Source organism: Suillus clintonianus, assembly GCF_016758775.1.
Source record: "Suillus clintonianus strain FC179 chromosome Unknown DEU56scaffold_54, whole genome shotgun sequence".
NCBI lineage: Eukaryota > Fungi > Basidiomycota > Agaricomycetes > Boletales > Suillaceae > Suillus > Suillus clintonianus.
In genome coordinates this window covers 193,831-218,827 of record NW_024539278.1, presented here as the reverse complement: position 1 = coordinate 218,827, position 24,997 = coordinate 193,831, and the positions used below count along the sequence as shown (strand labels likewise).

General features: G+C 47.5%; 10 protein-coding genes across 10 annotated transcripts; 4 read left to right on the top strand and 6 right to left on the bottom strand.

The window, feature by feature from the left end:
* Positions 1–49: 49 nt before the first annotated feature.
* On the bottom strand, positions 50–2,362 carry DEU56DRAFT_454872 (P-loop containing nucleoside triphosphate hydrolase protein). Its single transcript, XM_041346310.1, has 5 exons — positions 2,212–2,362; positions 2,009–2,158; positions 1,806–1,948; positions 1,618–1,756; positions 50–1,569 (listed from the first exon to the last, which is right to left on the bottom strand). Exons 1-5 carry the CDS (start codon positions 2,227–2,229, stop codon positions 94–96), a joined length of 1,926 nt encoding a protein of 641 aa, XP_041206695.1. The 5' UTR covers positions 2,230–2,362; the 3' UTR covers positions 50–93.
* Positions 2,363–2,713: 351 nt separating this feature from the next.
* Positions 2,714–3,651, bottom strand: DEU56DRAFT_914458 (pali-domain-containing protein; the record flags this gene model as incomplete). Its single annotated transcript, XM_041357621.1, has 6 exons — positions 2,714–2,871; positions 2,921–3,115; positions 3,168–3,260; positions 3,311–3,357; positions 3,405–3,415; positions 3,478–3,651. The coding sequence occupies 6 exons, from the start codon at positions 3,649–3,651 to the stop codon at positions 2,714–2,716; spliced, it is 678 nt and encodes a 225-aa protein (XP_041206694.1).
* A 293-nt stretch (positions 3,652–3,944) lies between these two features.
* Positions 3,945–5,258, top strand: DEU56DRAFT_454838 (uncharacterized protein). The gene is made up of 3 exons (XM_041346309.1): positions 3,945–4,026; positions 4,081–4,880; positions 4,933–5,258. Exons 2-3 carry the CDS (start codon positions 4,289–4,291, stop codon positions 5,148–5,150), a joined length of 810 nt encoding a protein of 269 aa, XP_041206693.1. The 5' UTR covers positions 3,945–4,026; positions 4,081–4,288; the 3' UTR covers positions 5,151–5,258.
* A 336-nt stretch (positions 5,259–5,594) lies between these two features.
* Positions 5,595–6,264, bottom strand: DEU56DRAFT_757568 (uncharacterized protein; the record flags this gene model as incomplete). Its single annotated transcript, XM_041350144.1, has 3 exons — positions 5,595–5,650; positions 5,748–5,852; positions 6,048–6,264. 3 exons carry the CDS (start codon positions 6,262–6,264, stop codon positions 5,595–5,597), a joined length of 378 nt encoding a protein of 125 aa, XP_041206692.1.
* A 2,166-nt stretch (positions 6,265–8,430) lies between these two features.
* DEU56DRAFT_813866 (uncharacterized protein) lies at positions 8,431–9,162 on the top strand. The gene is made up of 4 exons (XM_041353692.1): positions 8,431–8,468; positions 8,518–8,708; positions 8,764–8,955; positions 9,007–9,162. The coding sequence occupies exons 2-4, from the start codon at positions 8,647–8,649 to the stop codon at positions 9,098–9,100; spliced, it is 348 nt and encodes a 115-aa protein (XP_041206691.1). The 5' UTR covers positions 8,431–8,468; positions 8,518–8,646; the 3' UTR covers positions 9,101–9,162.
* Positions 9,163–11,642: 2,480 nt separating this feature from the next.
* DEU56DRAFT_454724 (uncharacterized protein) lies at positions 11,643–12,844 on the top strand. The gene is made up of 6 exons (XM_041346308.1): positions 11,643–11,877; positions 11,939–11,976; positions 12,026–12,216; positions 12,272–12,349; positions 12,399–12,464; positions 12,516–12,844. The coding sequence occupies exons 1-6, from the start codon at positions 11,841–11,843 to the stop codon at positions 12,607–12,609; spliced, it is 504 nt and encodes a 167-aa protein (XP_041206690.1). The 5' UTR covers positions 11,643–11,840; the 3' UTR covers positions 12,610–12,844.
* Positions 12,845–17,092: 4,248 nt separating this feature from the next.
* Positions 17,093–18,367, bottom strand: DEU56DRAFT_902485 (uncharacterized protein). Its single transcript, XM_041356596.1, has 3 exons — positions 17,991–18,367; positions 17,668–17,931; positions 17,093–17,607 (listed from the first exon to the last, which is right to left on the bottom strand). Exons 1-3 carry the CDS (start codon positions 18,316–18,318, stop codon positions 17,315–17,317), a joined length of 885 nt encoding a protein of 294 aa, XP_041206689.1. The 5' UTR covers positions 18,319–18,367; the 3' UTR covers positions 17,093–17,314.
* Positions 18,368–18,474: 107 nt separating this feature from the next.
* DEU56DRAFT_813853 (ubiquitin-conjugating enzyme/RWD-like protein) lies at positions 18,475–19,740 on the bottom strand. The gene is made up of 4 exons (XM_041353691.1): positions 19,655–19,740; positions 19,469–19,601; positions 19,335–19,412; positions 18,475–19,281 (listed from the first exon to the last, which is right to left on the bottom strand). The coding sequence occupies exons 1-4, from the start codon at positions 19,655–19,657 to the stop codon at positions 18,632–18,634; spliced, it is 864 nt and encodes a 287-aa protein (XP_041206688.1). The 5' UTR covers positions 19,658–19,740; the 3' UTR covers positions 18,475–18,631.
* Positions 19,741–20,079: 339 nt separating this feature from the next.
* Positions 20,080–20,895, bottom strand: DEU56DRAFT_813851 (uncharacterized protein). Its single transcript, XM_041353690.1, has 2 exons — positions 20,278–20,895; positions 20,080–20,210 (listed from the first exon to the last, which is right to left on the bottom strand). The coding sequence occupies exon 1, from the start codon at positions 20,797–20,799 to the stop codon at positions 20,482–20,484; it is 318 nt and encodes a 105-aa protein (XP_041206687.1). The 5' UTR covers positions 20,800–20,895; the 3' UTR covers positions 20,080–20,210; positions 20,278–20,481.
* A 77-nt stretch (positions 20,896–20,972) lies between these two features.
* On the top strand, positions 20,973–23,739 carry DEU56DRAFT_454610 (uncharacterized protein). The gene is made up of 13 exons (XM_041346306.1): positions 20,973–21,523; positions 21,576–21,629; positions 21,680–21,755; positions 21,805–22,075; positions 22,134–22,158; positions 22,271–22,359; positions 22,412–22,495; positions 22,543–22,596; positions 22,653–22,673; positions 22,724–22,974; positions 23,026–23,202; positions 23,251–23,342; positions 23,394–23,739. Exons 1-13 carry the CDS (start codon positions 21,063–21,065, stop codon positions 23,626–23,628), a joined length of 1,890 nt encoding a protein of 629 aa, XP_041206686.1. The 5' UTR covers positions 20,973–21,062; the 3' UTR covers positions 23,629–23,739.
* The last annotated feature ends 1,258 nt before the right edge of the window (positions 23,740–24,997 follow it).

Here is a 24,997-nt window from a genome sequence, read left to right as displayed (position 1 = left end):
CTGATGTACGCAGATTCTTGATGGGCGTCCCGTTCGGAAGATTGATACTGATGGTATATATTAATAAGAGAGAGGATCAGGAGAAATGAATTGTTACCGAACGAAAAGTGTTCTGAGAAAGGTAGACGTCAATGTGCTGCGTCTTAAAGATGACGCGAGAGTTCCAGCGGACTTCACAAGCAGGGTCTTGTTGCGAAGTGAAATTGCCTTCGTCGTGGCATGCCGACTAGTGACTTTGGCAAGGATTCCCGAGGACTTCACCGGAAGTTCTTGAAACATTGTAGTTAGAATGGTCGCCCGAGGTTTATAGATAGCGAGGTTGTCTAGGAATGATGCACAAGCACGACAGCTATCGTCCAAATTGATGACCTTGCTGAAGTCGAACGCAATGAGGCGTTCAACGTTGACGTCTTCAGCCTCGATAAGAGCTTGATGTCGTTCGACATTACCGGAGAGCTCTTTGTAGTACATATTCCTGATCGTGTTCAGAAAACTTGAATCAGGGTTTGGCGTCTTCTGGCCCAAGTACAGTCGCATGGGCGCCAACATGGTGAAACGATTATCCTCGCGGTGGATCATTGAATGAATAGAAAGCGTGTCCACGATCGTAGTCGCAGAAGGACAAAGGGCTTTCACCCTCATAGCGTCAAGGCCCTGCGGGAAAAAGGCGATGATACCGAGAAGCTTTCGAGCATCATCGCCAAGGCCGATCACCGGCGGAGCATTCAAAGAGAGTTCGACTGTAGCACGCAGGCTGTGTGATTTTCCTTCACCATTCTCCAATAGTACTGCTCGTTGTGTCCTCCATGCCGAAAGTAGTTCCGCCCCTGACCATTCATGCTGCGCCGCCCGACGAGCGAGGATATTGACCGATAACGGATGGTTATCCACACCATCCAGTAATTCATCGATTATTTCCGTAGGAATGTGCTGCGGGCATATGCTCTCGAAGGCCTTCCTCGCGTTCTTGCGTTCTAGCGTGGGAACGCTCACAACTTGAGTGATAAGGTAAGGTGCGAAGGGGTGTTTGCTTCGGGTCGTCAGCAAGAGGACCACAGAGGCTGATGATGCGAGGTCATCAATGAGACGGGCCACGGAGTCTGCGTTGCGAGCTGCAGTAAGAGCGTCTGCATGGTCGATGACCAGGACTGTGTCTGCGCCTGCCAGAAATGCCATAACTTCTTCCCACCGTTCACCAAGGCGCCCATCCAACCCGGCGGCTCTGCAAATCCGCTCCTTGACTGTTCCTGTGGATATCTGAGAGCCTCCTAGCTCATCGAAAGATACAAAGTAACGACGGCCTTGAAACCTCTCAGCTATGATTGAGTCATGGATGACAGCTTTTGCGAGGGAGGTCTTGCCGATACCTCCTGGACCATAAAGCGTGACATGACGTCGGTTGAGAAGTAATTCCGTAATATGGGGAATGAGATGATCTCTACCAAGGAATGGGGAAGGGATACTCGGGAGGACGATGCGCCAGCCTTCATCTGCGGTGGGCACACTCGGTCTATTGATCTGTCTGCTCAGTTGATCTATCCTGCGCTGGGTGATCATGCTCAGGTGCATCTTGAGTAATGTCAGTTCAATGGTAGCTTGGTATAAGGTAAGGCTTACGTTATTGAGTAACACGCGCCTATCCAGTTCCCGCACCCAAGATGCGATTTTGTCCTTGTCGGACAGGGCGAAAAGGGCTCTCTTGGTAACGCTGCGCTCATTCGCAGACACGACTGTCTCGTAAATGCTTTGGACAAAGCTGCAGCGATGTCAGTTAATCCCCATTTGTTATCTGGAGAAAGCCCTACCTTTTGAGACTGATAATGATATCGCTGAGCTCACTGTTCAAATCGCCATCGGTCTGGCCTTCGGTAGCCTTTGCGACGACATCACAAATCACTTGGCACTGTTCGATCAATCCACGGAAATCGTCTTCGTTCTGCAGGGTATTCTATGTAAATGTATCAGAACGAGTCAGAACGACATTCGAAGTTGTCCAAGAATGACTTACTTTTGCGATGGCTAAGATGTTCGATACTGTAGAAAGAATGCTTTGTACGAGGACGCTAGGCACAGCAGCCTTTGCTGTATCGATCACTGCTATCGTCCCACTCAGCAGCGCCACGCGTTTATCATTGTCGACGTTGTTGTGAGCAGATGTCTTTCGTTTCAAAGCTTTGATTATGGCTGCCGTTGATATGATAGGAGTCTCACCTTCAATGACAAGGCCATATCTTTGGGACAGGAAGGTCAAACTAAGTCGATCTGGGAGCCTATCGATACCAGCTGGGGGGAACACAGTTACTGTTATCGGCCATGATCTTATTTAGATGGCACAGCATCGCCTCAAAGGCGGAAGCATCGCCACCAGCCAACAGCAACTGATAGGATAGGGTCGATGCATTGTCCAGGGTTAAGTAGACGAGTCCGTGACAATCGCACTGAGTTCCAAGGTTGTATTGAAGACTGTTTATCAACTAGCCAGGCGTCGTGCACTAAAGAATACCCTCCACCAGGGTACTAGGGGACTCCAAATATAGACGTCAATGTCATAAACAAAAAATTCAACATGGTATACAAGACAATTGATGAAATGAACACACTGTCTATGGTCACTACTTGGAGAATCTCTGCAACAAATGAAAGTTCTGTGACTCCAGTCGGTATATATAGTAAGATCATGCATCTGTTCAGCCATCCGAAAGAGTCGCAACTCCTAGTTGCGGCGGAAGCGCGAGAGGAATCCGCCTTTGAAGTTGTTCAGCTGGTATGAGTTATCAGTAGCACCTGCCATTCTATCACGACGACGGCCAAAGCACACAGTGCATCCAGCCAAAATAAGCAGGAGTAGGGCTACAAATGTGAGCCAAAAACCTGCCATAATGTTGAGACCCGTGGTGAGCTGAGAAAAAGAGAAACCAACCAGGTCCAGTCAGGGTCGTTTCATCAGTGTTTAGCGTGCCCAGTTCATGCTTGACATAGGCATAGAGAGCGATATTGATGGCAAATCCGATGAGGGTAAGCAGGGCGGCGAGGAATGACACTAGAGAAGCCACCAAAGTAATTGTGATGTGCTGGGAAATGGATAGAAGAAGGGCAATAAAGGCTACACAGGCAGCTAGGAAAAGGCAAAGTCAGATTGCGACCGTTTTGCATAGAGTACGACTGACCGACGGGAAGAACAGCGAGACCACGTGTCCACGAAGGACCTATAGTAATCAGGGTATCCTGCGGGTTCGCGAAGGTGACCGAGTATCCATGGCCTGTCATTCAATAAGCATAGGATGGTAGTGATGTCAGTAAATTTGTTCACCAGTGTTAAAACATTCGAAACCCGAAGGCGAGCCAATACAGTAACCCCTTGAGACAGGTTAGTTGTGCTATCTCGTATGTTAATACATACTTACCAAATGCCGAACTAGGCGGTACAATGAGGAAACGTGAGTCCGAGCACCTCAGCTCAACCAAACTAATACTCACTCGGAATTGCGTGAATGCGAATACCTGATCACCACTACCACCACCCATCCCACTAGTGTCAATGCGAGTAATATCCATCGCCTGAAAACGCGGGAGAGAAATTGAAACGATGCAGAGGAGGAAGAAGGCAGAAAAGAGGAAGAAAACGCCTGGAATACAGTATGTTCTCGACATCTTCGCCAGTTTGATTGATATTAGACTTTTGTTGTCTTTTATACCGCTAGGGATGAGGGACGTCAGAGACGAAGATTGTGTGGCCCTTTTGTGGAGGTGGAGGTGAAAGTGGAGGTGGACCCTTTGAGGTAACTTTTATCCCAATTCACCAACGCCGCAAAGCTATTACCAGGAGCGCGCGCCATACAGCACTGCCACAATGCCACATTGTTCCGTAACACCATGCTGACCAGTTACGGAAGTTTCCTCCAGGATCATGATCATATGAGCAGTTGTGTGAGTGTACATGCATCGATAAGGCTATGCATCACGGAGCACGGACTCAGCCATTCTAGTAAGATGCCGTGCTTGATAGGCACCATCTGATAGGTGACAGTCAGTTGATACATGCTCTCTTTCTGAAAAATTAACATGCGAATTTCAAGTCAGTCTTTCATCAATTTCATTCCCAACGGTTCCCTTGTCTATGTACTTGTTCCCCTTTCTATTTACGTCGTCTGTCCCGCCTCATTTCAGTTCAGACTGACCACCCGTGTACGAGACCGACTCAGCTGTCAACAATGGCTGTTCCCGCCGCTGTCATACCCAACGAACATTCGCAGGAAATTATCATTTAGTTACGCCTGGTAACGCAATCATGGTATCTCCGGCCAGCGTCCAGACATGCACGCAGACAAGCCTGAGCACACGAACCCCTCTGAATCATTTCAATGCACTCACGACTGCATGCATCCTTCTCGAACATATACAGACTCTCGAGCGACTCCGTGACGAGACACAACACCGCGTGGAATCTAAAAGACAGACGCTGCACTTTCTGGAGGCGATCACTCCGAAACGGAAGCTTCGAGATGCTTTGTCGGAATCTATCGTCACACAACAACAGATGCAGAACACACCCACCTCCACACGTAGTTATCACCCGTCACCTCGCCTTCGCGGGCTATACGACGTTCATGGTCCCGGATGTGCAAACAAGGACTCTCTCCAGACTACGGCTGACTTCTCCCCGTTGAGTCTCGTTAATCTTTCGATCTACGGGAGGGATCATGAAGTAGTCTGGGAAGATGACGATGAAGAAGCTTTGCTATGTCCATCGGCCGATGAAGCTGTTGAGGATTATGCGGGAAGCGGAGACAGCTCCAAAGAATCCTGTGACCAGCTCACCTGTCTTGTCTCTCCTTTCCACCTTGTTTCTTCCGAGTCCAGGATCACCTTTGAAGTCAAAGGTTGCCCGCCAGTACCCGATTCCACTAACAATTTACTGATTATGTTTGCCAGAACCTGATCGGGTTTCTGCACCAACCAGTCAAGCGTCGCACAGGTACCGATCCATCGCCCACGGCAAGAAGTCCCCATCAGGCGTGAAGGGCAAAGGGGTCGTACGTCGTGGATCTTCTAAACGCAATAACGTTGGTCAATCCAGTGCAAAGAGGGCTTTGCGCAAGATTTTACATCATAAGAAACCAGGCGTGGACGCCATGCGATTTCATGAGTAGATACTCGGCGCTTTCTTATTCTCCTTGCGTATCATTGGCGTATCATATTATATGCTTGTTTGCATAATCGATGGAGTCCCGGACCCGAAGATCCACAAGCACGCCTTCAAACGCCGATCGAAGGATTCTCGAACAAGACTGCACAGCGAAAATACTTTTGTCACGTGACTGAGAAGATGTGTCGGATGACGGAAGTATTAAGTTAATCATGTTTCAATGAATTGCTCAAATAAGCCTCCCAGGCGGCCAAAGTATATCACTATTGAGAGGGGGGCTGGAGTTTAAAGACCCAGATAACATCGAAAGGCCAGCTGCCACTGTCCACCCATGTTCGTCAGATCTCAGCCAGCGTGGTGATAACAGGTATCATGGCTGTGCTGAGTTTGAATTTTTTACTGGTTCTATCCGTAACAGTCACTGCGGAAACGAGAAAATGCCTGTACCCTATCTGTACGTGGTTAGGCCGTCTGCCTGGACACGATCCGTACCTAGTAGTCTATCTGCACGCAAACCAGACGTGAGGAATTTGGACGTTGTAAATGTCAGACTTTGGAGAAAACCGGACAAACAGATAGAAGATATATGATGTAAACATACCCAAACCATACTCTAGATACGAGCACCCACCACCAAACCATACATGTCCAAGCAGCATTCTAAACCAGACACCAACCAGGGTACAGACATGTTCAAACGGTGTATCTAGACGTTGGGACAGTCCAAGAGTCAAATTACGCCAAAAAATCGCTAAGTCCTTTCTTCTACTTACTCCACATCATGCTCATGTTTGAAGATAACATCATATGCCTCAAATTACCTCTCAAGTACCCGGAAACGATACGTGCCACGTTTATTACAGACGTACCCGGCCCCTGGGTATGTTTTTATTCTACTTACTGTCAAAAATTTGGTGTCTCATGATGTTACTAGACACCATCATCGCGTCGATGTTTTGCATCAACTTGTTGAGCGTATTCTCGTGTTGGTGAGCATGTTCCTCAGTTGTTTGCTGGTTTGCGATAATGATTTGGCTAGCAGATTCGATGGCGGCGAGACAGGCATTCATTTTGTGCATTTCGGTGAGCAGCTGTTGCTGGAAACTGCCCTCGTTCATTGACGAGTCATTGCAAAGCATAATCCAGGTCCACTCACACTCATCCTATTTTGCTACCTCTCGTCTCTGCTAAAGGTACTTTCATACTCTTGCGCTCTTGTCTTCTGTGCGCTCATGGCCAGTTCAGATACTAGAAATGCCTGATGCTACCGCTACCGCTTCTACTATTCCTTCTTCCGCCTCTCCCGCCCTATTTGTCGCTAACAAAGCTACCCGTGATGCAGCCGCATGCCAGGGCGCATCACGCAGCTCTCCAACGCAGCCAACAACCCCACAAACCAGTTTTATCGAGGGGCAGCGGGGTAGGAGGATCAGCCATAGATTTCGTTGTTGCTATCTGTATCCTATCTAGACTCAATTTATACTATATCCACACGCTATCCATACCTGAGGACATATACACTTGACTGCTATCCATACGCAATTTCGAGTATGGTTTGTTTGACGAGCTTAAATCTAGACGATAGATATCATAACTAACTGGAGTATGGTTAGGGTCCAAAAATCGCGTCAATCCATAAGCTTTTTGGACTTAGGCAGATGTACTTGCTCGTATCCAGTTTTGGTATGATTAGTTCTTCTATCTGTACTCTATCTAGATACAGGCATTTTCTCGTTTCCGCAGTGAGTGCGAGTCATGCTCGGAACATCGTTGGAGGTGTTGCGGAAACCCATTTTATAGACATGACTGTATCAAATATAAGGATTAGACATGAATATGCGTATGAAAGGATGAGGAAGGCGCTATAAGCTAGGTCTGGAATTTGGTTTAGAGGATTGATGACAGATGGGCTGACAAAATTTATGATTAGTCGGTGAGAGTAAGATCTACTAGCGATATGTATGACTTCTCACTACCATTTGGACTTCTGCCAAGTCACAATTCTGCCACTGCGACTGCTAACATACACAGCTGCCAACTGCCAGGTTTTGTCAGGAACGTACGGCAGTGATCTAACAATGTGTGATGCTGGGTTTCAATGTTGCACTGGTTCCATGTAATAGTAATGATATATAAAAGTCCACGCTCAAGGTAGGCATAAGGAACCCAGTGGCCCTGGTGCACTTTTCTTATGAACTAGGTATGCTTGTTATCCATCCTTCAAGTTGTTGTGATATCTGCCTTGATCCCTATTCTGTCTCCTCAGATCCTGCTACTTCTCCACATGCAATCGCGTGTGGTCACATCTTTTGTCTCACGTGCGTCTAAATTTCTACTCCCGGGCAGCCTGTGCTCAGCAATAATGTTTATCTCTCATCTCATATCCTCTGCAATTCCAGGTGCCTTTACTCCTTAGCCACAAGCGTATGTCCCCTCTGCCGCGAACCTTTCGAGCCAGATTGTGTCAGGAAACTCCACCTTGAAAGTCGACCTGAACGAGACAATGCTGAACGAAGTGTTATCTCCGATCATGCCAGTCTCCTTCTTCATCGCATGTCTCTAGTCTCGGGTGAAGACACACCCGAAGTCGATGTCGTCGAAGTAGTCTCCGAAGTGCAAGAATGGCTACAGTCTCAACCGGATGACCCCAATTCTGTGAGTCCATTTCATCGTGCAGGTGCATCGCAAACGCGACGTATGCTAGTACTTGCTGCTGTCAATACCTGACCTAATTATTCTCAAATTTCTCACATGCGCCATTTTTAGCATATACCTCTTCGAGCTGCGGTAGATTCCCTCCAGCGGTACAAAGCTCTTCAACATGAGAGCGAGCGTGAAAAAGCAGAATGTCGTCGCCTTCGCGAACAACTTCGCAACAGTACACTAACCACAGACCATGGCTCCAGAACATCTCGCGCTGTAGAAGACAGTCTGCTTTCTAGGATTGAGGAAATAGAGAATGAACATGCTCTGTGAGTGTCCACTCATAAGTAAACATTTTTGTTCTAAATGACTTCTCCGCAGAGAGGTGATACTTTTTTTCAGTAGCATTTATGTTAGACTTATCTTGCATCCTCATAGCTGTCGCAATTGCATTCTCGGCTGGAAAACCTTGGAAATCCCCAACCTCAATACCGCATCACTAGTTATACTCTCTCCCCTCAATCTAATGTCTTGCCTCGCGCAATGGATCTTGATGCCCACATTCGAACTGGACACCCTAGTGAGTCTCTGTCCTCTGCACCGTCATTCTTTATCCAGTTGCCTGACACTCTGGATTCCAGTTGTCCTCTCGTTGATCATTTTCTTCAGTATCATCGAGGTATGTGCACATTTTATCTCAATGGTTAAATAATGACCCCATATGGTAGCTTTCAATCTCAGCCTGGCTCACGTCACGTTTTACTGCCTACCATAACTACTTCAGTCTAACTGAACGAGACCGCACTCGTTTTCTATTGTTCACTTCAACATGGACGATTGTATTCTCCGGTCTCTACATGTTCATCTTCTTTTATCTTCCAGACAATGTCTTGGGTAGTGTGGCTGCTCATATCTTCTTGTACGTAGACCTCCTTTGACACGGGTGGTCGAACTCGCTGACCAACTCGCTGTAGTCTGTTTCTAACATGGGCCTTCTGGACGGCGGGCGCTACAAGCATAACTGTAGCTCTCAGTGGAGAGCTGAATCGCAAGTTGGTGACATCTTCCTATTACCTACCGCTCACCCCCTATCTTCCTAGCACCCAGAGCGTTTTCGCGTATCCCGTTCAACTTAATGCGCTAGAAGGCTTTGCTTGGGTCAATGAGTATGTGTCATTGATATATGTGTATTGCTTCCTTGTTCATATTCTTGCTAGGGCTCTTGTAACTTTCACATTACTTTTTGTAATCATCCGCGGCATTCTCGCAGTACGTCGAGGCAATGGATTGCGCGGGCCACTGATTGTTTGAGCGGGCTGTTGTCCCCCTCTCCATATTACTCCATCTACGTCATGCATTGTCATTATGGCCATGATCTTGCAATTATAATGACAACGCATGACTGATATGTGTAGCTGATATCCAGCACCCCGATTATTCCCTCTCGTTATCCTAAAACCCCACCCGATTCCCAGTTTATCTCTCCTAGTTTATTTATGTATGCACAAGCAATATAAGTCATATTTTGATAGCGATCAGAACGATCTGGTGTTAAATCGGGTGCCTCGTTTGTTTTCGCTGTTCATTCGAAATGGGCGTAGCTGAGCTAGTAACGTGCTGAACAGTGCTCGAAGACGTTTGGTCTCGGTGCGAACGAGTGCGACAGTCCGCGTGCGCACTCGTGCTATGGAAAGAAAAAGTCACCTTTTCGATGCAACACCGTTCACGCCATCTCTGTCGTATAACACCCGTCCCATGCATGGTTTACTCAAGATGCAGCAGCTGGGACACGCATTACAGCAATTCCATCTGCCACGCCATGTCGCAGAATCTACTGCCCGTCCATGTTCAGCACATATCAGCAGCACTCACCAATACACTGTGTATTAATTCTGCGGTCTGCGCAGATCTCCTCGAAATCCAGGGATGAATGTTCGTAGTACGTACGAAGAGACATGGGAAACGCATACTACTTTATTACGTACAGAATCAGCTAATCCAATTGCATCTTAGCGCTGGACCTACGGAAGTGTGCTGAACGGTCAAGTTCTGTGATATCGATGTAACCAAGTAGTCCTGTTCCATAAGCTCGCAGCTTGCAACGGACCTAGGTCACCAGTCTCAATCGCGTCGCGTCATTGGACTAGAATGAAATCATGTGAATGTGACACTAAAGTCATGTGATTTCGCGTATCTGAAAACTCGCAATTGACCCCTATGCAAAAAAATAATTCCTTACCGTAACCATCATGCTCGGGCTCATAATGAAGTCGGATACTCTTTCTAGACCTCTAAAACAAAATCTGCCACTGCGTGACAGTCCCAACTTACTCTGCTCTAACATTACAAAACTCATGCCATCGTTGCTCTAACATTACAAAACTCATGCCATCGTTGCTCTCACCACTCAAACTCACGATGCTCAGCCATGTGTTGAGGCCCCTCATCTTCATCCTCTTTCGACTATGCTGTTTCATCATGTTATTCCGACCCATACTTAATCACATCATATTGCGCAAGCTTGGTTTTAGTCTACTTTACAGCTTGGGTTGGTATTAGCTCGGATTATACCCATACTCAGGGTTAGTTTTACCTCTTGCTAAAAAGTCGTTTCTGCAGTGAATGCTTGTTTGCATAATCGATGAAGTCCCGAAGATCCGCAAGCAGGAAGCACGCCTTCAAACGCCGATCGAAGGAGAATAACTTGATGACTGCACAGCGAAAATACATTGTCATGTGACTGAGAAAATGTGTCGGATGACGGGAGTATTAATCATGTTTCAATAAATTGCTCAAATAAGCCTCCCAGGCTGCCGGCCAAAGTATATCACTATTGAGAGGGGGGCTGGAGTTTAAAGACCCAGATAACATCGAAAGGCCAGCTGCCACCGTCCACCCATGTTCGTCAGATCTCAGCCAGCGTGGTGATAACAGGTAATGAAACTCATGGCTGTGCTGAGTTTGAATTTTATGTACTAATAGCATGTAGTATACTAGTAATGATCCTAGTCGAGGTGGGCTTAAGGAGCCTAGTGGTGGTGCAGTTTTCTTACGAACTAGGTATGCTTGTTATCCATCCTACAAGTTTTTGTGACATCTGCGTCGAACCCTATTCCGAGTCTGTCTCCTCAGAACCTGTTACTTCTCCACATGTAATCCCGTGTGGTCACATCTTCTGTCTCACGTGCGTCTAAATTTTTCTCTCTGGTCAGTTTGCACCCAGTGATTATATTTACCTTGTCTTCTTCAATCACAGGTGCCTTCACTCCTTAACCACAAGTGTATGCCCCATCTGTCGCGAACCTTTCGAGCCAGATCGTGTCAAAAAACTCCACCTCGGAGGTCAACCTGAACAAGACAATGCTGAACGGGGTGTTGTCTCCGACCATGCCAGTCTCCTTCTTCACCGCATGTCTCTAGTGTCAGGCGATGACATACCCGAAGTCGATGTCGTCGAAGTAGTCTCCGAAGTGGAGGAATGGCTACAGTCTCAACCAGATGACCCCAATTCTGTGAGTCATTTCCATCGTGCAGGTTGGCATCGCAAACGCGACGTATACTGGTGCTTGCTGCCAATACTTGAGCTAATTATTTTCAAATTCTCAAATTCTTCACATGTTCCGTTTTTAGCATATACCACTTCGAGCTGCGGTAGATTCCCTCCAGCGATATAAAGCTCTTCAACACGAGAGCGAGCGTAAAAAAGCAGAATGTCGTCGCCTTCGCGAACAGCTTCGCAACAGTACACTAAGCATGGACCGTGGCTCCAGAACATCTCGCGTTATGGAAGACGGTCTGCTTTCTAGGATCGAAGAAATAGAGAATGCCCTGTGAGTCTCCACTCATAAATATAAATAAACAATTTTTTTTCTAAGTGACTTCTCCGCAGAGAGGTGATCATTTTTTTCAGTGACATTTATGTTGGACTTACCTTGCGTCCTCATAGCTGTCGCAATTGCGTTCTCGAGTGGTAAACATTGAAAATCCCCAACCTCGGTACCAGATCACTAGTCATGCTCTCCCACCTCAACCTATTGTCTTGCCTCGCGCAATGGATGCTGGTTCCCACATGCGAACTGGACACCCTAGTGAGTCTCTGTCCTCTGCACCGCCACATCCCATCCAGTCAGCTGACGCTCTGGATTTCAGTTGTCGTCTCGTTGGTCATTTTCTTCAGTATCATCGAGGTAGGTGCACATTTCATTTCAATGATAAAATAATGACCCCCTATGATAGCTCTCAATCTCGGCCTGGCTCACGTCGCGTTTTACTGCCCAACATAACTACTTCAGTCTGGCTGAACGAGACCGCACTCGTTTTCTATTGTTCACTTCAACATGGACGATTGTATTGTGCAGTCTCCACATGTTTATCTTCATGTATCTTCCAGGTAGTGTCTTGGGTAGTATGGCTGCTCATATCTTCTTGTACGTAGACCTCCTTTGACACGGACGGACGAACTCGCTGACGAACTCGCTATAGTCTGTTTCTAACATGGGCCTTCTGGACGGCGGGTGCTACAAGTATAACTGCAGCTCTCAGCGGAGAGCTGAATCGCAAGTTGGTGACATCTTCTTACTTACCTACCGCTCACCTCCTATCTTCCTAGTACCCAGAGCGTTTTCGCGTATCCCGTTCAACTTAACGCGCTAGAAGGCTTTGCTTGGGTCAATGAGTAGGTGTCATTGATATATCTACATTGTTTCCTTGTTCATATTCTTGCTAGGGCTCTTGTAACTTTCGCATTAATTCTTGTGATCATCCGCGGCATTCACGCAGCACGTCGAGGCGATGGAATGCGCGGGCCACTGATTGCTTGACCGGGCCGTTGTCCCCCTCTCCATATTACTCCATCTACGTCATGCGTTGTCATTATGGCCATGATCTTGCAATTATAATGACAACGCATGACTGATATGTGTAGCTGATATCCAGCACCCCGATTCATCCCTCTCATGATCTAATAACCTACCTGATTCCCAGTTTATCTTTCCCAATCAATGTCTTTGGTGTTTTATATGTACAACCAATATAAGTCATATTTTGATAGCAATAAAAACAATCGGGTGTTAAATCGGGTGCCTCGTTTGTTTTCACAGTTCGTTCGAAATGGGCGTAGCTGAGCTAGTAACGGCAACACCATTCATGCTACCTCTGCCATATAACACTTGTCCCATGCATGGTTTACTTAAGATGCAGCGGCAGTGATCCTCCCGGGTCACGCATTACAGCAATTCCATCCGCCACGCCATGTCGCAGAACCCACTGCCCGTCCTTGCTCAGTACACATCAGCAGCACTCACCTATACACTGTGTATTCATTCTACGGTCTGCGCAGATCTCCTCGAAACCCAGGGATGAAAGTTCGTAGTACGTACGAAGAGACATGGGAAACGCATCCAAAATGACACTACTTTATTACAGAATCAGCGAATCCAATAATTTCCAGTTACATCTTAGCGCTAGACATACGGATCAAAGACGTAGTCCAGACTGGTTACGAGTCTACTCGCAGCTTGCCACGGACAGCTAGGTCACCAGTCTCAATCGCGTCGCGTCATTTGGACTAGAATGAAATCATGTGAATGTGACAGTAAAGTCATGTGATTTTGCACATCTCAAAATTCGCAATTGACCCCTATGCAAAAATTTACTTCCTTACCGTGACCATCATGCTCGGGCTCATCATGAAGTCGGATACTCTTTCTAGACCACTCAAACAAAATCTGCCACTACGTGACAGTCCCAACTTACTCTGCTCTAACATTACAAAACTCATGCCATCGTTGTTCTCACCACTCAAACTCACGATGCTCAGCCATGTGTTGAGGCCCCTCATCTTCATCCTCTTTCGACTATGTTGTTTCATCATGTTCTTCCGACCCATACTTAATCACATCATATTGCGCAAGTTTGGCCAAGTATTTAAATGGACGCTTTTCTTCAACTCACCCCAATATTTCGCCGCACTGTTCAAAATCCTCATGCTGGCACTCGTGACCGCCGTCATGTATAACCCTGGTGCTACAGTAAAATCTATCGCTTTTATCTACGCTGTTTCTATTGTGATTGTGCGACTGATGCTGCGTCTTCTCTTTCGTGCAGGTTTGTTGACGTTCAAAGTCGTCGTCCTGCTTGCACGATTCGCGTGGCGCGCTTGTCTACGGAGACTGGAGCGTGTATATGGTAACAAGCTGAGTTATGTTAGATGGCCATGGACAACTGGTGTATCTTCGGTAGATCGTACCTCGTGTGTGGATGTATAAAATGTACCCAAACAATTCACTGGCATTTTAGATGATTTCAAGGAGTTGCTACCGATTGGGGGGGATATCAGTCTGCCATCCGGTTAAGGTTGGACACAACGATCAAATACGCACACGCTGTCTACATGTCAGGGGCATGTATTGATCGCCGTGATTGAGACGATTTATGGGGGCATGACTGTTCTATCATCGGTTTGCCAGTACACGCTCTGGGCCGCTCGTCGACCGTATGCGCGTAATAGTGCATTCCACAAGGGATCACTGATGGAACATTCTCTGGTGACGAATGTATTGCCTTCACGACGGCATGACATCCAACAAGAGCTGCAAAATAGGCCGACCGAGCACCTCTTCAAAGAAGCCGACAAGTACATCATCGGAGCAACTTCATTGTTCTGCGAGGGACTATCTGAAAGGTCATTGGTGGGCCCACCATGTTTAATTCGTGGCACGATCTTTCTGAGAGGCCTTGTGACGGTGTTGGTAAAGGCAGTAATCCGTGATCGTCTTCAGTGAGATTAGTAAGGCTAACGATGGCAATGATTCGCGCCAATGGACAGGCACATTCTGCAAATGCTGCTATGACACCAATCAAACAATGATCATACCCCGAGATGTCAACCCGGCAAAGAGCGGGGGCAGCGGTAAAATTTTAATCACCGAATGATGACTTGGGACGTCGGCGTCGGGAGTCGCAATATTCATGACCCAGCTTTTCCCGCAGATGAGTTCTCAGGCGCTGATTCGGTGATGGAAGCTAGGCGACGTCGTCATTGGACCATCCGCGCTGTTCCTGAACATGCGACAAGTGCAACGGCCAGTTCAACTACCGTGTTTTATCCCCCAAGAGTGGCGAGCACTGACCGATAGGATGGAACAGCGAGATGATGATAAGATATCAATCTTCACTGCCTCCTTCTAATCATATCATTCCAATGTATTCCGCTCTCAGAATAACGCTGCCGATGTAATCCGCTTCTTAATCTTGTGTAACCTCTGTCACTACAGGGATCAGACAACAAGGAAGTGATCTCACCGATCATTATAGAATTATTTCACCTCACAAGTCAATGGACCTGGATGACCTTTCGCAGGATCAATTCGAAAGGCGGTTCTGGCATTTGTAAGACCTCATGATGGCATTCCACGGGGGGATGGATCACGAGGGTCTCAACAGCAAGTAAAACAAACAACGGCAGTAGAACTCCTCATCAGCTGGATCACATATCTAGATTACAACGATACAACCTAGGATGGACATCAAATACACAACTTAAAATCACAACAAGAGTGAGACGAACCTCACGAAAACGGATTACAAAACGACAACCCAACAGCCAAAGCTCTGGATCAATAGCCACACAAAAGGTGCATAACTCGCCAAAAGAGGGAAATCTAGTTGACCGGATGAATGTCCCAATACGCCGGCACCGGTAATAGCTGTGTTCCAACTGTTCCCATAGATGAGTTCCCATGTGATGCGTTTAAACAAGTCACCGTCAGCTTCATCTGTCTGTTCCTTGACCACGGGCGGTAAAGGTGAGTCACAACAACGAACACATTACATACAGCAAGCGCGACGACTCAATTATTGCGATTGGTCCCCGAAGTGGCGAACGCTGGGGCCTGCTAGATCACTGGCAACATCGAGGCAACAATTCAAAGGTCGGTACCATCATAATGACGCCGCTGGCGCTGGCGCTGTGTGACAGAAGCCGTCAAAGGGACCGAAACGATCTCATCAGTCATTTCACCAAAGAGCCTTGACAACATTAAATTTAGCAGGCTAAACTTGAAAGTGGATCTGCACCGACTTTCATTGTGAGGAGTCCCCGCGGGGTCCCCACGATGGTACGACGATGTGCCTGCAATAATTTTCAGCTCTCACATGAGAATCGTCTGAATGATCCTTCTACACCTAATCATGTATTTCCACGGAGTCAGCCATGCGTGCCTTGACAGAAGTAAACGGGCGAATAGGATGAGATCGACCCAGGGGTGACACGCGATGACCACAAAGGGTTAAAGAGTCAACATCAACTCGACCATATGCAACCTAGCATGCTCATCACACGGCAAACGATCGCCGCGAGAGTAAGGTGAACCAAACATGGTCGCAACCAAAACGACATCTTGCACCCAGAGTCCTGTTTCCATAGATGAATTCATGTCCGAAGCAGGGTGAGCAGAAGCGTCAAAAACTGGTCACGACTCACGAGTGAAACATGGTTCTGAAGGAAGGTATCGCAGGTTCAGAGGAAAGGTAAGCATCTCAATTTCTCAGAGAGAAGTTGGAAAAGCTGCCTGATAATACTGACCTAAGCGACGTCAGTCGTCTGGATAGGACAGGGCAAGTATGCAGAACCGGTCGTACTGTTGGAGGTCATCAAGAAACACATCCGCTCTAGCCCAACTTCCGTTGACGCTTGAAGCTTTCCTGGGCACTGATGTACAGAAACGAACCCTGTGGAAGGCACTCCGAGTCAGTTACAATAAGAAAAAACAGCACGATCTTTGGACTAATAAAAAATACAACTTTGCTAGCGCTCTGCTCTATCCTTAGTTGCAGTCCTCTCCCCTGGTAGCAGGGCTGCCGTATACGGCGTGACGTTATGATGCATATCTTGCAGATCCTCCTCGGCGTGGGGTTCTTGCTCATCATGAGTACGCACACGAACTACGAGAGCGAGCTCGAGGAGCCACGAGCTTGGATGCGTGTTGTCTAGATCTGCCGCGGCGGTGTCAATGTCATCAAGGACGGCGACATTCAACCTCATTCAACTTAAAGATGGTCGAAATCGACCTGTGCGAGTAGAGCCAAGGCTAATAATGATCGTCAGCCCACTAGACCCAGAATTACTCATGACGAGCAAGACCCCCACGCCGAAGAGGATCTGCAAAATATACATCAACATTTCAAATCGCATTTTCACAGCCTGGCACGTGTTCGTCGCTTATGAGATGTTCAATTTGATTCTTGAATGCGTTTCGCGGTGCAGAAGTCTTGAGTTAGAGGTCATTGACTATACCTTCAAGAGTCCACTTACAGGCGGTGTCTAGAGCAAGGGTGGGTGTGTAGTTTTAGAAGGGACGAGATGTAAGGCGTCAAGGTCAGAAAGTTGAGAGAGAAGCGAAGGCATCAGAATAATGCCATGAGATGTGATTAACGATGAGCTAATAATATGCGCGTCCAACAAGCATGCAGAAAATGGGTACCACGATATAGTTATGATAAATCTAGATGATCACCATTCCACTATCAATCACGATACTCCTCCGTGCGCTGGGGACCTTTCCAGTCACCGCCGTATGAGTTTTTGCGACGCGGAGCTTTCTCTCTCTGATTGAATCTCCGCTTTTTACCGTCTGGGCTGCCCTTGAGGTCAGAGGCGGATTCGTTCCGGTTAGGTCTTGCATATTTGAGGATCATATTTCTGCCCGTTGAAGGGTCCTTATAATCTTTCAGGGCCTCAAGCGCCTCTGTAGCGGTCTCGGCGTTCTTAAATTCCACAAACGCGCTTCCCCTTGATTCGCCGGTCATTTTATCCCTCACTGCAAACCCCAGCCCAGAGTCAGAAGCCATCACGCTTCAACAAGTGGAAGCGCACGTACATATTCTCACATCCGCGATGGAATGTTCAAAGTCGGTGAATACCTGGCGCAAGTCGTCCTCTGCACCGCCGAACGGGCGAATGAAGAGTGTGTGGTAAGGTTCAAGCACAGGCTGCTCCTGGACCGCAGCGTGGTCAAGGAAGATGTCGCGGTTCATGATGAATATTGGGTCCTCCTCATCCGCCTTGATGACCTTACTAGCATCATCCACATTGGCAAATTGGACGTGTCCGAACCCACGGCTCATTCCCTCTGCCGAGGTGCCTGTGCCGCACGTCCAGTTAGTACCTCTCGCAAATTTTCCAGTGCAGCAAAAAACACACCCAAAGATACGCGCACGATCTCCCCGAACTCTGCGAAAGACTGTCGCAGCTCATCTTCAGTGACAGAGTATGGAAGGTTTCCGACGTAAAGTGTTCCCGAAGGCGAAACATTTCTCCGAAAGCCTCTTGGCTTCGAGCTTCGGTCGCTAGGCCACGACTCGTCATCACGCAGCGCTAACGACGTCGACAATGACCGCTGCCATTGCAATGGCATCGAGAGTTTTCCGGGGCTGGCATGGCGTAATAGAACCAGCGGCGAAAGTGACGCACGGGCCTTGAGAGATACAGAGAGTGTCCTTGACTGAGCTAAAAGGGCTTTGGAGAACATGGCAGAGAATGAAGTACAACCAAGACTTAAGAGGTACGAAGCTCAAATTTGGCTCAAATATGAAAAATAACTCGGTCACTCTGTCACGCAACACGCATCGTTACATGTCACAATAGCCGAGGGCATCTGAACAATAATGCAATGTCTTGTTAATGTCTTGTGTATTTTGTGTATTGGCCATTATGTTATTAAGAAAAACAAGTACGACAGCCATATCGACAGGAAACAAAGAACAGAACAACTATTATGTGCACAAAACGATCCCCCTATTACACCAATGCCCTAGATCACGGTGTATGTACATGACGCACTCTCATAGACGCTTCAACGCTTTCTTACGTTTTTCTATCCCCGAGCCAGCTGAGGCTGCGGATCGTTTGACGGCTTTGGTCGTAGGAACGGCGCTGGCAGCTGGGCCCGCAACATTGGAATTTGCAGTCCCCAGCGGTGATAAGCGCTCCTTGCCGTCTTTGCTGGACACAGTACTCGTGGAGAGTGACGAGGACAAGGTGTTTGCTGGTGATGATTGGAGAGGTTGGGACGGTGGCGAGGGCGACATGGATTTGCGAGGCGATGATGCAGATGTTGGAACAGGTAGCGTAATATGTGGCGGTGGTGGCACCACAGCTGGTGTTGGAAGCGGAGCCGGTATCGAAATCGTAGACGACTCTCCCTCTTTATCAGTGGATGGTGTCTGAAATTCGGGAGGTCGTATGCGAGGAGCGGCGTGCACGCTTGTTATAAGCTTCGCACGGGAACAATATGCATCGTAGTCCTCCAGAAGGAGTTTCCCCGCTTCCTCGTCGAGCGCACTTTCGGGATTGGGATAAATAAGGAGGCACTTGATTGTCACTAGAATGTGACCAATGCCATATGATGATTGCCAGTCCTTCTTCAACGTGTTCACGCAGATCTCTCCCGCGGAAGAGACGTTTGGGTGGAAAATCTTGGTTGCAAACCAGCCTGTACCGATGGTATTTGATAAAATTGAATAGAGAGCTTATAAGGACGCGTACATTTTGGAGGTGCAGTGGGGAATTCGTGTGTAAATTGGAACCGTACCTTGAAGTACCCACCCGCGTATGGTGTTTGCTCTGCGACATAGAGAGTTTTGAGCTTTGGACGCGTGTCTCTAACTTCAGCGACTCACCTGGACCCTCAACAATGCCTGTGAGGTCAAGCATATTCTCCTCGCTCGTGACGACGCGAATGCCCTCCGGAGGGTTGTTCTTCAACTCAGTGATCTCGCGCATCAAACGGCGCATTGTTGCAGGAGTTAGAGACTGTAAACCAAACAAGTTATAGCTGCGTCCAGCAGGACGTGTAACAAACGCACCATGGTAGATTAAAGGTGGTGTTGTTGAATAGAATTGCGGTGAAATGTGGCTGACCTCAGTGGTTCGAAAAGAAGGAGATGATGACAAATTCGCACTCCGACATTCAAAACCCTAACCCTAGTCTAGGGGGAGAGAGTTTGCGAGCCTACCAAGTGAGAGTCGTTGTGTAAAAGGCCAGCTCAGTGGTTCGAGGGACACGAGGGGGCGGGGGGGTCGGGGTTGGTGAGATATATGCATGATATTGGAGCCAAATGCAGTGTGTATAATGCAATGCCTGCAAAATAGCCATCATCGGCTTGTAATTGCGACCCTGAAATTGTGGTTAGCCTTTACATTCTTGCTTGCAGTGCATTAGCTATTTAGGCTTAACTGGTAAGACAGCTTTGAAATTTAATCTTACCCAAACCATACGTGAGCTCAACGTGCTTGGGCTCTGAGGCAAGACAGAGATACAGGAATGGGTGTAAATCAAGATTCAGGTATACATGTTGCCGAGACATAAGGCGAAGTATAAAGTCAAATTTCAAGGGACATGACCACAGGCAGCGCGATAGCCTTGGGTGGATGATACAAGCAAAGTCTTCAGATGTTTTAAGATGATCGACAGGAGAAAAAGACGCACGTGATGCATGATGGATCATAAACCGATGTGCATGAAGACGAAGCGCTGGTCCACTGGCATGTCCTTATCACAAGTCAGGGACTGGCCCACTCCGTGCAGCACTCGGGTAGCCCTTTTGTATTCATCTTGCTGTCCCCACAGAAATATTTATAAAATGCCTCGACAAGGCGTCGCAACATGCCATTGACCGCTTTCCAGAATGGTCTACACTCTTAATCCCAACAGATCCTCGTCAGGTGTCCCCGTATCACCGACTGCAATTTCACAGGCGAACAGATATGCAAATTTATGGCCAGACAAATCTGTCTGTGTGATATCAGGCAGAGAAAACGGTTTGTCGCGCATGAGAAAGGCTGACTTGAAAGGTTCTACACAGTTTTGTTTGCTGTGGCACGCAAAGCGGAGCCAGGTATTATCTCGCAAGGCATGCATCTCGTCCACTGCGCGCTCGTGACCTTGATGAAATAAACAGTTGGGGGAGGGGGCAGAGATGAAATCTGCCCCTGCCTGGAGATGATGCATAGCAGCATTCAAAATGCCGTCTTCTCCACTGTGAAGACCTGATAGGTAGAACAGCAGATAGATGGTGGCTAGTGACTAAGTACTTAGCAAATGTCCAGCGCTAGTAGTGACATGAAACCGCGCTTCCGAAAAATGGTTAAATGAAATACACGTGACTCGAGTCCAGTGCTGCAATTGCACACGACATGCTGTAGTACGCTGTAGGCCCGCCTGCTACTAGGCAGACAACTCTCTAGCCTCTGTACTCAACTCCATTTACATTGATGATCATGCCTAGGGGATTCACTCGGTCGTTCATCTCCTGGTTGAGGCTCATTTTTAGGACCACCGCATTTCGGTCGTATACGGGCATTCTCTCTCTCCTCCTGCGGCTGTTTCGACATTGCCAAGCTATCATTGGTGGAAAAGAGAGAGCTGCTCGCGAACCGGGTTTGGCGCTGAGCTCTCAGCAGGCACCTGTCAGCCAAGACAAGACAACTTCTGTGACGCTCGCAGTGCCATTGTCACCTCGACAAAGCGATGGGTCGAACGGCGTAGTTTCTAACACCGAGTCTCTTCAGAACTCTTATGCGCCATGGATACCAAACACTATGCCCGAGCCCAGCGTCAGCACGAGTGTCGCCACACCACCGCATCCTGTGGCCCCAGGACAATCCTTTGATGATAGTATCAGTCTAATTCCTACTATACCTGGACAGATCAAGCGATACGAGAGGAGTGAAGTGTATGTACATCATATTTGTTGAGTGCATTTCCGTTCTAATCCGTAGCTACAGTCAAGGCAATTATGCAGTGTATGAGGTTCCGAAAGGTCCTTTGGACTGTTCAGAGTAAGCATTTTGGTGAGAGAGCGAATAGTGAAATTGAAAGGGACTGGTAGGGAACTTGCTCCGGTGTCAGGATGGGAACCGCTCACGCACCCAGAAGGCGCTTTGTTTTTCTATCACCCATATAAAGTACGTTTATGGCCCGCTCCTGCATGACTTGACTCATATATCCTGCAAGAGAGTTTTCACTGACGCTGATATTCGAGCCCCTGATATGGTAGCTAAAATGGGTAAGGCTGTTGATAAGGTGTACAAAGAGGCGGAAAATGCAAGCATCGACTTGCATCCATCTGTAGAATTAGTTTTGGAGCTCACGGAGGGGGGTGCGGATGAGGAATGGGGCTATTACTTTGCCGATCACAACGAACGTGTCATTTTCTGGTTCGAACCCAACAGATCTAGCGATCTCATTGGCAACGTCCGAGGTGTAAAGTGCAGGAATCACATCAGTGAGTTCTTCCCGTGAAATATCTCTCATTCGAGCCTCTTTCATTGCGTAACTCCCAGGGTATGCACTAGAGTCACAGTACTGGTTCGTCCGGCCTCAGAAGTATGCATGCTCCCTCACTTGATTGAAGTCAACGAGCTGACACTTGTTGCAGCCCTTCTTGACCTCGTATGGTTACCTATCATGATGTTGACAGGGCGCACATCGAATTATATCCAAACAAACGCTGCCTTCCAAAAGGTGATGTTGTGAGACTCAGGGAAATTGTTATGTGTATCCAGGCAGGTGGGTAAAGACTTATAAGTATTTCACGACACACTGGAGTAGCTCGTGACAGACAACATCACTTCTGACACGTGCCTAGCACCTTTTTCTTCGGAAGAGGTTGCAAGTATGCTTGGCCTTATGGATCCCCTCATGAGTAAATCGTTTCCTGATTTGGGTGGCCATTTTTGATTATCTCTTCAGACAGCGCTGACAGTGAGCATGAGCATGGGCACGAGCATTCTGTGTGGATCGTCGGTAAGTCTAAGCACAAAAGTCCGGTTAATCGATTCTGACATTTTCGCGAACTTCAGCTCGATTTATGGGAGAATTCTGTGCGCTTTGGTAGTTTGGAGTGCCTCACGTCTCTTGATTAATTTTCCAGGCAATGTCAAATTTGTAAACTTCTGTGGACAACCGGGCGCCCGACTTAACGCAGACCAGTCGCTATATGGAGATTCCAATACCCCCTCGAATAATATCCTTCTTCGCGTCATGAATGTCATACTGTTTGGATCCCCTGATGCTCATAACAAGGCTCTCCAGAAGATATGGGTCGATTCTACCATCGTTCAGCCGCGGTGGAAGAATTTTATCAACAGACTCAATAGTGAATGGAATGGATTTACAATATTCGTAAGTTGTACTTTTGCTTCCTATTGACGACGGATTCGATGTCCACCTCAGTCTACTGTGATGCTTGCTGTAGATATTAGCTTTCTCGCGGTACCATCCGTCCAGACTCAAACAGCTGCGATTCTTGTTTCATATATGTCTGCCCTCTGCGCTATGGGCTCGTTAGTGGTCTCACTAGTCTTGGCCGGACAAGTCAACGACAGCCGACGAGACTCCGCTAAAAGCGTTGTAAGTTCTCTTCTCGATGATTTGGTCTGCATTCTTTACATTCACCAGGCCTCGTTTATGCAAGGCATGTCGGGTTCTGTTCTCGGCCTCGAAAGCCTTGCCCTCATGCTCAGTCTGCCATATGCTCTTCTGATTTGGGGGTGCGTTTCTGGTCAAATACCATGGGGCGGCAGTAGCTCATGATTTGACAGAATGATATTCTTTGCTGCAGCATTGTCCATTATAATTTTCAGCACTTCTGGTGTCATCACCATCTCGATTATATCTCCCATTTGGGTCGCTATTTTTGCCCTGGCGACATGGCCGGTACTGGCTTCCAATGATGTTCATATTTCCCACCTGCGTCTCTGGATCAAAAAGCAGATCGACTCGCATCCTATATTGTCGTGGGTCACCACTAGGTCTCGCGTCGAGTCTGAGGTGTAGTTTGTCGTGATTTTTGGGATTTTGTATGATGTTCACTTGTTGTATTTGGTGTTTTTGGTTGTTCTATGTGATACCCGATTCCTCCTATATATTCATCCATGGACTTAGCAGCTCTGGGTCTGATTCAAATGGCTGAACATGACACTCATTACTGGATGGAGGCTTGTCGACGTCACGCATCGTTGTTTGGCACTTCTCCACCCCCCGACCCTCGAGGTATATAAGTGGTTAATCTGGTGCGTGCTGGCAATTTTTAAAAGGAAGATTTGTGCGCAAGTAAGTAACGCACTGGATCATTTCACCAAGTGTGGGCTCGAGCTACTAGTTTCCCCCTGGAAGAGTAATGTCCAAAGGCTAAGAGCATTGTATGGTGGGTGGGGAAGCTCACAATGGCGTGATCATTTTTCAAAACGTATGGGTAATTTATTTTCGCGTATTCCTTTCCACTTTCCAGCTGCAGCAAGTGGCGAGCTCAATGTGTAAATAGTGGTGCTATATAGTATACCAGGTACTGCACATGCCGTATAGAAGGGCATTGGCAGATTGTGTTTATTACATTTCCCGTGCCAGTGCAACCTATGTCGCATGGTGAGTGATACTCCTCAAGCTTCAAGCCGCAGCGCGTAAATGGCAAAGGGGATTACGGAGGAAGGAAGATGATTCATGGACATACATCGGGTAAAAACACCTGCCAGATACCAACAAAGATCGTAATCGGGATCTTCCACTTCGCACATCCAAGAATTTTTGGCTACTGGCAAGGCAAGTCTAGAGCCACATCCCGGCTATGTTCCAACACTTCCATGGTATTTCAACGATAGATATCCTGGCAATCATAAGAACACGGCAATATGTTGTTGTAACACAGCATGTGGCACGGACAGTTGACGTTGGAGTACCGGCGTACAACAATTCTAATAGCAAATACGGCAAGAGAACGCGTGAAGGACAGTGATTGCACACCCAACATTATCAGAATATTCGACAGACACAGCCGACACGACGCAAAAAACAGACTTAATAGTAATGTCAGGATGCAAAGCTTTCTGTTCCAACGCCGGTGGGGATATTGTAGTGGCAACTGTTGATGTGGAAGAGGGTGGAAGGCTGCCTGAGGTAAAAGACAACGCTAAGGTAGCACGTCTATAGTGTACAGAGAATACAAAGGAGTTGAATAGATACTAGTACTACAACGGCTTGTCACTATCCTTCGAGAGGTAAGGATGAGCGCGAAAGTCATGAAACGAGAAGAGTATTCAACTCACAATCAGATCTTTAGTCACCTCTGCCACCATGTCCTTGCAGAAGAGCAGAAACATCTGATGTGTACGTGTTGTGGTCATAGCAGCCAGTGGCTAGTAGCTTTCCA